Here is a 12,920-nt window from a genome sequence, read left to right on the forward strand (position 1 = left end):
CCTCCAATATCTGGACAATGGAGAGGTTCCCCTGATGCTGAGTCACTGGGACTTCAGGTCCTACTGCTGAGCCTGCATATGCCAACATACATGAGTCATTATCAGGATGCAGGAGGCCATCAGGCACAACAACCTCAGGGTCATGCTCACCGAAATCAAGGACAGAGGCTGAAACATCAGTATCATAACCTGAATATCCTGGACTCGCGGCTCTGGAGGGTAGGTTCAAAACTGCACTGTGTCCAGAACAGCTCAAATGAAAGGGGGAATATATAAGAGAGAGTCAGGTGTGATTTCGGCACGTTGATATTTAACACCTGCAAGTGCAGAAAGTTCGCTGTAGTCTGGAAGAGGGAGATTACTGCCTGGGGTGAGCCAGCCTTCAACAGCCAATTGTCGAGGTAGGAAAAGACTGGAACCTCTGACCTTCACAGTTTGAGCTACGACCATACCACCACTTTAGTGAACACCACAGGGGAGCTGGTAAGGCCAAAGGGAAGAACAGCAAACAAAGTGCTCTTGGCCCACTTTGAAACGCAGGTAATGTCTGTGGGAAGCAGGACAGGGATGTGGAAATATGCACCCTGCAAGCTCAATGCTACCCTCCAGTCTCCCGGGTGCAGGGCAGACAGAACTTGCACAAGCATCTTGAATTTCTCCTTTTTCAGGAAGAGATTAAGAAGCCACAGAGCTAGGATAGGATGAATGTGTCTATCCTTGATGGGCCCCAGAAAGTAGTGGGAATAGCAAACACAACCTACTTCTGATGCCAGTACCCTATCAATGGCTCCTTTGGCCAAGCGAGCCAGCACTTCCTAATTGAGCAAGGAGAGGTGGTCCACCCTTAGCCGGTCGTAAGTGGGTGGCATGGGTGGAGGGGTAATCAAAAAGAGGAGTAGCCCCTTTAGACTATTTGTACAGCCTGTAGGAAGCTGACCTGGTATGTGGTGGACACCTATGGTGTTTGCACCTTATACCAGGTCCACGCAACCCCTATTAGTGAATGAAGACAGTGTCTAGGAAGCCAGGGCTCTCTAGTGGTAGCTGTGGTGAGCAGCCAAGACTTATCTAGGAGGAGTGTCAAGCACTTGCAATACCACCGCAGTCACACAGCAACTTATAGTTAGGGTTTTATAGGGGGCACAAACCATATACTAAAATAGGGGAATGCAAAGTGAAGCCCCCCATCCAAGGACATTGAGTAGTTAGAAGGGGAGCTGGGAGAACTCAGGACCTCAAGAGGTGAGTACCTAAGTGACCCCCCAGCAACTGGAGAGCAGAGGTAAGTACCTGGCCTTCTCAAAGACTTAGAAAAAGGAACTTTGCAAGAATAGGACCAGACTAGAGGAACCCAAGGGTGGATTTTGGAAGAAGAGGACCTGCAAAAGAAAGGGACATAGTCCAGTCCACAATGGAGTGTCCCGACGTGGCAGGAGCCACTACCCACCCCTTCTGTGGATGAAGATCTGTGTTGACAAGTGAAGATGAAGATCAGCTGTGGAGTTTAGGAGCTGCTGAGAAGTCCTTGGAGTCATGCAGATGATGTCCCACGTTAGTCGCCAGGTCATAGTCGATCAGTGGATGGGAGGCCTTGGCAAATGCAAGCTGGAGCAAAAGAAGAGTTGTAGGGCTGAAGAGGACAAGCAAGGTCAGGGGACTAAACCCTTGGAGAGGAGTCCAGGCTGACCCTCAGCAGTCAGGAGAGTCAGCAGAAGCAGTAACAGCCCCCACAGGCAACCCGCTGGCAGCAGACACACTAAATTGCAGTGAGGCCCAGCCACCACGCCTGGAGAGGAGTCCCACGTCGCTGAAGCAGCAGAGAAGAGACGGTCCTTGCAAGGATGAAGTGCTGGAGCCCAGGGATGCTTGGAGCCTGAAGATTCCGTGGAGCAGAAGTCAACAAGCTTTGGTTGCTGCAAGAGTCCCGGTGCACTAGGGGCCTGTCCTGCAAGGAGAGGCAAGGGCTGACCGTCTCCCAAAATGGGCAGAGAGGACCAATGGGACCACTCTGGGCCACCACCCGTGTTGCAGGATCCATGCAGTTCCAGAAGAAGGCAGATCCACGCAGCCGGATGTTGTTGCCTAAAGGGAGTGACTCCTTTACCCCGAGGGCGATTGGTTCTTGCTTCTTGGTGCAACTGAAGTCTTGCCGACCCCAGAGAATGCACAGCTGTGGAAATGTGGCATTTGCTGGAAGGAGCCAGGGAAACAATGTTGCAGGATGAGGTTGTCTTGTCGGTTCCTGAAGTGTCCTGTTGCAGTTCTGGTGGCTAGGAGCAGAAGAGGTTGATGCAGAGGAGTCCTGGTGGAGTCTTGTAAGCCCGAATCTGGGAACCCACTCGCAAGGGAGTCCCTAAATAGCACTCACATGGGGCTTGGTTACCTTGCACACTGAAGACCTATCAGAGGGGGTCACTGACGTCACCTGCCTGACCTGGCCACTCAGATGCTCCCAGGGGCCTCTGCACATCTTTGTTTCAAGATGGCAGGATCAAGTGGCCACCTGAAGGAGCTCTGGGCACCACCCCTGGGGTGGTGATGTACAGGGGAGTGGTCACTCCCCTTTCCTTTGTCCCTGGACTGGTGCAAATCGGTTTATGGAAGGAGGGCACCAAATGTCCCATTCAAAGAAAACCGGTGGCTTAAGGAGGGTACCGCTCCCCAGCCTTGTAACACCTATTTCCAAGGGAGAAGGTGTTGCCTCCCTCTCCCACAGGAAATCCTTTGTTCTGCCTTCCCCTGCTCGAGCTGGTCAAGCACCAAGAGGGCAGAAACCTGTCTGAGGGGCTGCAGCAGTGCAGGCTGCCTGCAAACCATGCAAGACTGGTAGAAGCAATACTGGGGGGGGTCCTGTAAGGAGCCCCCAGAGTGCATGGAATCATGCTACTAATACAGCCATCAGTATTGGGTTATGATTCTGACATGTTTGACAACAAACATGCCTAGGTTCAGACTTACCATTATGTAGCTGGGCCACAGGTAGTGTGACCTGTGGCCCAGTACACAGATAAAATGGCTTCCCCACATTTATGAAGTCCAGTGCATTGGAAGTGAGGTTTGTAGGAGCACCTCTGCTCATGCAGGGGTGCCCTCACATACAGGAACCTGCACCCTGCCCTCTGGGATAGGAGGGCCTACCATAGGGGTGACTTACAGTGACCTGGTGCAGTGACCAGTAGTGAAAGGGTGCATGCACCTTTTCATGCAAGCTGCAATGGCAGGCCTGCAGACACAGTTTGCATGGACTCCCATGGATGGCATAATACATGCTGCAGCCCATGGGGGACTCCTGGTATTCCAATGCCCTGGGTACTCAAGTACCACATACTAGGGACTTACAAGAGTACACCAGTGTAGGAAGTTGGCTCTGTATGTGCTATTTCAAAGTAAGGAATAGCATGCACAGAGTCCAAGGGTTCCCCTTAGAGGTAAAATAGTGGTAAAAATAGATAATACTAATGCTCTATTTTGTGGTAGTGTGGTCGAGCAGTAGGCTTATCCAAGGAGTAGTGTTAAGCATTTGTTGTACATACACACAGACAATAAATGAGGTACACACACTCAGAGACAAATCCAGCCAATAGGTTTTGTTATAGAAAAATATATTTTCTTAGTTTATTTTAAGAACCACAGGTTCAAATTTAACATGTAATATCTTGTTTGAAAGGTATTGCAGGTAAGTACATTAGGAACTTTGAATCATTTCAATTGCATGTATACTTTTCAAGTTATTGACAAATAGCTATTTCAAAAGTGGACACTTAGTGCAATTTTCACAGTTCCTGGGGGAGGTAAGTTTTTGTTAGTTTTACCAGGTAAGTAAGACACTTACAGGGTTCAGTTCTTGGTCCAAGGTAGCCCACCGTTGGGGGTTCAGAGCAACCCCAAAGTCACCACACCAGCAGCTCAGGGCCGGTCAGGTGCAGAGTTCAAAGTGGTGCCCAAAACGCATAGGCTAGAATGGAGAGAAGGGGGTGCCCCGGTTCCGGTCTGCTTGCAGGTAAGTACCCGCGTCTTCGGAGGGCAGACCAGGGGGGTTTTGTAGGGCACCGGGGGGGACACAAGCCCACACAGAAATTTCACCCTCAGCAGCGCGGGGGCGGCCGGGTGCAGTGTAGAAACAAGCGTCGGGTTCGCAATGTTAGTCTATGAGAGATCAACGGATCTCTTCAGCGCTGCAGGCAGGCAAGGGGGGGCTTCCTCGGGGAAACCTCCACTTGGGCAAGGGAGAGGGACTCCTGGGGGTCACTTCTCCAGTGAAAGTCCGGTCCTTCAGGTCCTGGGGGCTGCGGGTGCAGGGTCTTTTCCAGGCGTCGGGACTTAGGTTTCAGAGAGTCGCGGTCAGGGGAAGCCTCGGGATTCCCTCTGCAGGCGGCGCTGTGGGGGCTCAGGGGGGACAGGTTTTGGTACTCACAGTCGTAGAGTAGTCCGGGGGTCCTCCCTGAGGTGTTGGTTCTCCACCAGCCGAGTCGGGGTCGCCGGGTGCAGTGTTGCAAGTCTAACGCTTCTTGCGGGGAGATTGCAGGGTCTTTAAAGGTGCTCCTTGAAACAAAGTTGCAGTCTTTTTGGAGCAGGTCCGCTGTCCTCGGGAGTTTCTGGTCGTCGTCGTCGAAGCAGGGCAGTCCTCAGAGGATTCAGAGGCCGCTGGTCCCTTTGGAAGGCGTCGCTGGAGCAGAGTTCTTTGGAAGGCAGGAGACAGGCCGGTGAGTTTCTGGAGCCAAGGCAGTTGTCGTCTTCTGGTCTTCCTCTGCAGGGGTTTTCAGCTGGGCAGTCCTTCTTCTTGTTGTCGCAGGAATCTAATTTTCTAGGGTTCAGGGTAGCCCTTAAATACTAAATTTAAGGGCGTGTTTAGGTCTGGGGGGTTAGTAGCCAATGGCTACTAGCCCTGAGGGTGGGTACACCCTCTTTGTGTCTCCTCCCAAGGGGAGGGGGTCACAATCCTAACCCTATTGGGGGAATCCTCCATCTGCAAGATGGAGGATTTCTAAAAGTTAGAGTCATCTCAGCTCAGGACACCTTAGGGGCTGTCCTGACTGGCCAGTGACTCCTCCTTGTTATTCTCATTATTTTCTCCGGCCTTGCCGCCAAAAGTGGGGGCCGGGCCGGAGGGGGCGGGCAACTCCACTAGCTGGAGTGTCCTGCGGTGCTGTGACAAAGGGGTGAGCCTTTGAGGCTCACCGCCAGGTGTTACAGCTCCTGCCGGGGGGAGGTGTTAGCATCTCCACCCAGTGCAGGCTTTGTTACTGGCCTCAGAGTGACAAAGGCACTCTCCCCATGGGGCCAGCAACATGTCTCTAGTGTGGCAGGCTGCTGGAACTAGTCAGCCTACACAGATAGTCTGTTAAGTTTCAGGGGGCACCTCTAAGGTGCCCTCTGGGGTGTATTTTGCAATAAAATGTACACTGGCATCAGTGTGCATTTATTGTGCTGAGAAGTTTGATACCAAACTTCCCAGTTTTCAGTGTAGCCATTATGGTGCTGTGGAGTTCGTGTTTGACAGACTCCCAGACCATATACTCTTATGGCTACCCTGCACTTACAATGTCTAAGGTTTTGTTTAGACACTGTAGGGGTACCATGCTCATGCACTGGTACCCTCACCTATGGTATAGTGCACCCTGCCTTAGGGCTGTAAGGCCTGCTAGAGGGGTGTCTTACCTATACTGCATAGGCAGTGAGAGGCTGGCATGGCACCCTGAGGGGAGTGCCATGTCGACTTACTCGTTTTGTCCTCACTAGCACACACAAGCTGGCAAGCAGTGTGTCTGTGCTGAGTGAGAGGTCTCCAGGGTGGCATAAGACATGCTGCAGCCCTTAGAGACCTTCCTTGGCATCAGGGCCCTTGGTACTAGAAGTACCAGTTACAAGGGACTTATCTGGATGCCAGGGTCTGCCAATTGTGGATACAAAAGTACAGGTTAGGGAAAGAACACTGGTGCTGGGGCCTGGTTAGCAGGCCTCAGCACACTTTCAATTGTAAACATAGCATCAGCAAAGGCAAAAAGTCAGGGGGCAACCATGCCAAGGAGGCATTTCCTTACAACCAGTATGTCAATTGTGGGGTGTAAAGGGTACTGAAGCAACCACATTTGGAGGAGAGAGCACAATCACTGGGGTCCTGGTTAGCCGGATCCCAGTGCAAACAGTCTAAACACACTGATAAATTGGTAAAAAGTGGGGGTAAACATGCCAAAAAGGGTGACTTTCCGACGGTCCAATGTTACTGACTGCCAGTGGTGCAGGTGATGATGTATCCTGCCTCCTACTGCATGCCCCTGATGTTTGTAAGGCAAACTAAGGGAGTTTTAAGGCTGTGATTGCTGAGGGGGGTTCACTGATATGACCGCTGGCTACCTGTCCTGCGTGGTTTATGGGACCCCCGTCTTCAGCCACGACAAGCCTGGGCAGCCTATAGGCCATGGTGGCTGGGAGGGTATGGAGTGGTTGGTGACCATTTCCATGGCCACAAAAGGGGCAGAGGGCAGACTGGGGATCACAAGGGGCCAATGACAAGCCCAGGGATCTTGTCGTAACACTGCTGTTCATAAAGCTCTGCAGTCTGAGCCCCCCTTCTCTCCAAAAAGACGAGAGTCATCAAAGGGCATGTCTATAAGGGAGGCTTGGACATCCCCGGAAAAAAACACCTGATCTCAGCCAGGTATGCCACCGCAGGTCGGCCAGTTTCTTGGGTGACACCCTAACATAAGGAGAGAAATCTCCCAAAAAGAGTCAACAAAAGTCAGCAAAAAAGCCAGTCAAAAAATGACTGAGAGTAGCTTAAACTAGATCAGGTCTATCTGGATAGGAAAGAACTGACGTCAGCGTGTTGGTATGGTGTCTATATAGGTACTACTCATATCACTTCTGGTGTGCACAACGCAGACTCTGAAATAAACGACGGCACCTATAGGCACAGAGGGGTACTGCTCACAAATATTTCGGATCCAGTCTGATGCCTGGGAATATTCTAAAGTAAGGAATCTGCAGCTAGAAGTCTCTATTAGATAGAAATCTGTCCAATGAATGTCAGTTAAATAATAAGGCTTTGTATGGACAGCCTGAAATTGCATTACCAAGCTCTTTACAAAATACTTCCCCCATCCTACCGCCTAAGTCAGCTTCCCAGTACATTCGAATCATGTCTTTTGGGGGGTAATTGTATTAAAAAAAAACAAAAAAAACCCCACAAACGGTCTCTCCCACTGTAATTCTCTTCCTTTGTGTCTATGGTTTGAAGACGTCACAATATTCCCATAAACAACTAAAGGCCCTTCTCAATCGATAAGGTTTACAGACCTAAATAACTGTTAAATCTATAGCACTCATTACGAACATGGCGGGACGGCCCTCCGCTGACCATGCTGACGGTCGACGGAAGACAGCCAGTGGCGGCAGCAGGCATCCTGCCATATTCGGACGCATGGAGCCTCACCGCCATTGATTGCGGTGAGGCCCACCATGCACCATGCTGGCGGGGGTGGATGCTGCTTCACCCTCACCGCTACATCAGTCAAGACACCGCCATGCCTATAATGATGCAGTCATAGGTGTGGCAGTGTATGGAGGTGTGGCAATGCTGGCGGAGCAGCATCTAAGGAGCCCGTTCCCTCCCAGAGCAGCGCCACGGAACAGGTAAGTGCTGTCTTAGAGGGAAGGGGGGGGGGGGGGGGGGGGGAGGGGTGTGGGTGTGTGTGTGTGTGTGTGTGTGCATAGGGGTGTGTGTTTGTGAAGGGGGCATGTGTGTCTGCGTGTATGAATGCATGTGTGCATGTAGGAATATGGGTGGATGTGGGGGGTTGGGGTGGCCTACAGGAAGGAGGGATGGGTGTCGGTTTTCAGGGTTCAGGAGTTGGGGGCGGTTCTAAGGCCTTGGGGGTGGGTTGTGGCGGGGGGGCCTGGCGTGTCACATACAGGTGAAAGGAATGAGAATTCCTGTCACCAGTATGCTTTCTGCCAGGGATTACCCCCCTGCATTTCTTAACACACTTTCTGACATGTGGACGTGCCGGTCTCTGCGGCTGCGGGGCCCTCCTGCATTTCCTTATAAACACTCTGCCACGGGGAGGTGGCAGTCCCCGGGACTGCGGAACCCCCCGCTGCTGACACGCATTAAAAATTCCAAATGCCCCTGGGGCCTGACCCACCAGGGGGCTCGATTTAAACATTGTACTTGTTTTTTTTCCTTTTTAAAAAAAAATGTTCACTCAGATTCTGCGCAACCCTGCAATTTTTTTTTTTTTTTAATATATTTTTTTGCTCGGGGTGGGAAGGTGGGGTGAAGTTTGGGTGGGGTCCGTGAGGTGGGGGTCGCCTCTGGTACACCAGCACCAGATCTAAGTGTTCAGGGTGTACATACATGGCCCCTTTTCTTTTTTGTTAATCATTTTTTTCTGGGACTTGGATAAAGCAGAGTCCCAACATGTCTGCCAACACTTCCTTGTTAAAGTGTTGTCGGACAATCAGATCTCAGCACGAGATCAGGAGGGTTTGCAGAGCCTTTGCATCCCTATATGTGCAAATTTGTTTTTTCTTTAATTACTCAAAAACTGCTGAAAGGATATACACTAAATTACAAAAGGAGCAAATTCCGGCTCAAGAGCTACCTCTCTTCCAAATTTGGTGTAATTCCGCCCAGTGGTTCGGGTACTACTGCTGTTCAAAATCCCAACAGAAAAATGCATGGGGAAAAAGCATTTTAGTACTCCACTTTTTTCTTGGCCCCACTTGACAGATCACCCCAAAACTTTCCAGACAGACGGTCTCATCGTATTTACTTGTAAAATTTTGTGGGGGTTCATCAAACAGTGTCAAAGTTATTAGCAAAACAAAAAACACCTTTTCTATAGAAACTAGGTCCTAACTATAACTACCTAGTGGTCCAGGCTGATTAGTTCACATGCAGAAACTATATTTGGAGCTCCAGGATTCGAGTGATGCTTTGTCTTGACCCCTCTAGGTTAGCTGGTGTGCTATGGTACTATGTGGCTGATTCTCACAGTGGGTTACTAGAAGCATTCTTCAAACAGTAGCCAGCTGTGCTCTGTGGAGAACTTCCTAGGATCAGGACAGGTACTTGGTAGGGGCAATCAAGCTCCTTCTCATGCTGGGCAGGTTTACTCATTTTATTTTCATGCCTGGTCACAGCAGCAAGGCTTCTTCTAGGAGTTCAGGATTTGTCCACAGCCTCTTTAGAACTGTATCCTGGTAGCGATTCACTTCCTGACAATGTATTGGCTTCTAGGTTGATGCACAGAGTTCTCTGGATGCCCAAACAATGTACAATGTACTGGGCAAGAGGTCTAGGACGTATGCAACTAGAAGCATTGACTGGATGCCTAAGCCAAAAAAAAAGCAACTTTTAATCAAAATTTCAACTCACCCTGATTTCACAGACCTCTGCTCAAACCAGCCTGAATTGGATATGGTCAATTTGTTGATCTAAAGCAAGACTAAACTCAGGGAAGGTCACTCTTGGCAGGCTAGAAACATCCACACAGAAATAGTTTGAGGGGTGGAGTCAACACAGAAATAGTTTGAGGGGCGGATTTCACTAGATCAGGGGGAAAACCTTCACCTAACAAATGGAAGGCAGATGGATGCATTATTCAGTGAATGAGGTCCTCAATAACATGGTTGGAATACTGTTGTCTATAGTCCTAATAAGCTCACAATTGTATTGCATGCTTATAAGTATACTTTTATTCTCCTCAGTTTACGGCCTGTGAAGTCTCTCCACCATCACAGATTAAAGTACAGATGATAGTATAATCAACGTTTTTGAGGGCGGGTTCGCTTCGGCTCAAACATACAGTTATCGCTGTAAATCACTTACCTCGGGAATAACTAAGGTACAGATGGGATCCTTTAATTTTGGTCTGATGCGCTCGACTCTTTGTGGGATTCCCTTCACTTTTCATGCCGGCTGCCACCAAACATTAATTCTTGCTCACAATGCAATCTCCAGAATTGGTGCGCTGCAGAGCTGGTGCTGGCATGGAGGCTGACGGGTTGCCCAAGCACTTGAAAATCAAAGAATAAACACTGCACTTCACTGTCAAGCCCCTGTGTGCTGCCAACCCCCACCGCGGGGGGCCAAAGGGCCAACATTTTTTGGGTCAATCCACGAAACCACATTGGGTCTCCGTGTGGCACCCATTGTAAATTCACAACAGATCTGTGGATCCAGAGCCCAATGAAATGCCCAATGAAAGGCAAAGCACAGTTGGTGGAAAGTAAGCAGTTGCTTATGTATTTCATGATTTTCACACAGCGCTCACATCAATTTGTATTCACTTTAGAGACCGAGGACATGCTAAAATGTATAAAGATTCAATAAAGCCTTCATGTATTCTTTCTATGCTTGTGTAGAAGAACTGGTCAAATACTGTCTTTGCATAAGCGACAAAATGCTGCCTCTGCTCCAATCCAATCCAATCCAATATTCATCCACCCCTCGCCACGTAACTTTCTCCCATCAGATATTTGTAGCGAGGCTGGGATTTAGACTCTCACAGTTACTCACAAACCCCATGTGCACGTATGCAGTGGGGGCTTGGCTGCAGGGCCGGGCCAATCAGGGCCTTGTTTTGGGGCGTGGATCCTCATCCCTAAATATACAAATGTATTTTTCCTTTAATAACTCTGAAACTACTGAACAGATTTTCCCCAAATAACAAAAAGAGCTCTTTCTGGACCAAGAGCTAGCTTTCTGCCAAATTTGGTGTAATTCCGTTGAGCGGTTCGGGCTGTAGTCATGTCTAAAATCCCTATGGGAAACTGCATGGGAAAAAAAGCATTTTAGGGCACAAACTTTTTCTCAGGCTCCGTTTGATGAACCACCCCAAAACTTTCAAGACAGCAGCTGAAGTGACTGGTGTACTAGTTTTGAAAATGTTGTTAATATTCGTCAAACGGCAACAAAGTAATTGGCAAAAAAATAACGCTTTTCCTATGGAAACTAGGTCTTAACTACCCACTGGGAAGGAAGGATTTTTTCTCTCTCTCTCCTTCTCCGCCTACCTTCCTCTCCCTCTAGGTTTTTGCTTTTCATTCTGAACTTAGCCTGTGTATCCTGTTATACAAGAAAATTGGAAATTGTTCCGAAAAGATTAAGCACATGTCTGTTAAAAGGAAGTGCAAATTGAAATATGACTCAGGACTAACACTGCAGACAGTGAAGCAAGTGGATGAGATGCAAGAGCTATTCTGGAAGGCCAAGTATCCCTGCAAAGGTATGAATATGTGCTTGACAGCATAAATACATACTTTAAACCCATTTGTATTACTTCCATTTCTTTGCACATCACTGCACCAACCTCTTCACCCAGTGCTTAGCCATCATTCTCTGCAACATTTGTATGCTTTTCTTTCCAATTTGGGTATGCCCACGGCACAATTAGCTTGTGCTGCGATGGACACTTGATTTTGTGCATGTGCTTTTGACTCTGTGCATCTTTTACTTTAAAAGTCAAAAAACACTTGGAGAGGAGACTGGATTATCAGACATGATCCATGTGCACTGCACTCCCAATCAAAACATACCTCAAGTTTTCCAGTTCCTGTTTTCTTAACGGGGATGAGGGTGGAGCTGTGATGAAGGCCTCCCCTTCATGGCTTTTACTGCTGAAATAAGACAACATGTGAATGCTGGGCAGTGACCTCGATGTCTCAAGCCAACAAAATCACAACTGTTGCAGCTGTGTATGGCATTATTAGTAAAATGTAAAAAAAAAAAAAAAAAAATACATAACTGGAAGCCATATTCAGTTTTACTAATTATTTTACATTTTCGGAACAGAACACGGTATTTAATGAACAACTTTTACAAAATCAGTTTGCAATGCAAAATAGATTTTTGGAAAGTTAAGTTTAAGAACATGGGGGAAAGGCAAAGCACAGTTGGTGGAAATTAAGAAGTTACTTATATATTTCATGATTTTCACACAGCGCTCACCCCAATTTGTATTCACTTCTAGACCTAAGACATGCTAAATGTATGAAGATTCAATGAAGCCCTTATGTATACTTTCTATGCTTGTGTAGAGGAACTGGTCAAATACTGTCTTTACACAAGCGACAGAAGGCCGCCTCTGCTCCAATCCAATACTCATCCACCCCTCGCCACGTAACTTTCTCCCATCAGATATCTGTAGCCAGGCTGGGATTCAGACTCCAAGAGCTTAATCTTCTCAGCCTACAAGTTATAAAACTATAACTATTGCTCTAAGATAACTATAACTTGTGCCCCCCATGCATATTTTTCTATTCAATAATTTCATTTCAAATGTTACAGTGATATTATCAATGATGTCACAAAAGATAAGCATGATGTAATATGTGGAGTAATTAGCAGTACAAGGTTAGGGCGCAAGTTAGATTTACCTTAGGGCACGAGTTTTAGTTACTTGAGATAATGAACTGGTGAATTTCTGTGGTTTTCGCGTTGAAAACATTTCTTTGTTACTTAACATTTCACCCAACTATGTTACTTTAATCTTTATTTTTTCAGTGAATTTCTAGGTTATTTTTAACGTACAGTAATATTTTGTAACCATATGTAAAGTCAACATCCTGAAGGCAGCCATCACCAGACTGCGAGGTTTGCTGCAGAGTCTGGCCAGCCTGGCCTGACTTCGCAGGCAGCCAATTCCACACTGTGCACGGGCTTTGGCCAAGCGTGGCGAGAGGCAGTTAACAGGCCCACGGATCCCAACCTCCTGGCCCAAACTCAACAAAAAGTGGAGGGTGGGCTATGTGCCCATCCTGTTTCCATTCCTCATTAGGCCTCAGGGATCCCATCCCCAATTTCAGGAAAAATTGGAGGGGGCGTGCGCCCCCCTCTTCCCATGCTTTGTCAGGCCCTGGGAACCCTACCCCCTGGGGCTAAAGCCAACAACCCTGCAGCCACTGTCCCAGAGCTG

The 12,920-nt window shown here is 48.4% G+C and overlaps 1 protein-coding gene across 6 annotated transcripts in view; it reads right to left on the reverse strand.

The window, feature by feature from the left end:
- CNOT10 (CCR4-NOT transcription complex subunit 10) overlaps window positions 1-12,920 on the reverse strand; it is a 281,547-nt gene that overhangs the window by 42,786 nt on the left and 225,841 nt on the right. For 2 of the 6 annotated variants that reach the window (XM_069211987.1, XM_069211984.1), the window contains one exon: window positions 11,542-11,619. The exons of 2 other annotated variants lie outside the window; for them this stretch is intronic. In XM_069211987.1, coding sequence (XP_069068088.1) covers window positions 11,542-11,619 — 78 coding nt within the window. Of the gene's footprint in view, window positions 1-11,541; window positions 11,623-12,920 lie in introns of all 6 variants that reach the window. 2 more of the 6 variants (XM_069211986.1, XM_069211983.1) reach the window with 1 other exon arrangement.

Source organism: Pleurodeles waltl, chromosome 10 (assembly GCF_031143425.1).
Source record: "Pleurodeles waltl isolate 20211129_DDA chromosome 10, aPleWal1.hap1.20221129, whole genome shotgun sequence".
NCBI lineage: Eukaryota > Metazoa > Chordata > Amphibia > Caudata > Salamandridae > Pleurodeles > Pleurodeles waltl.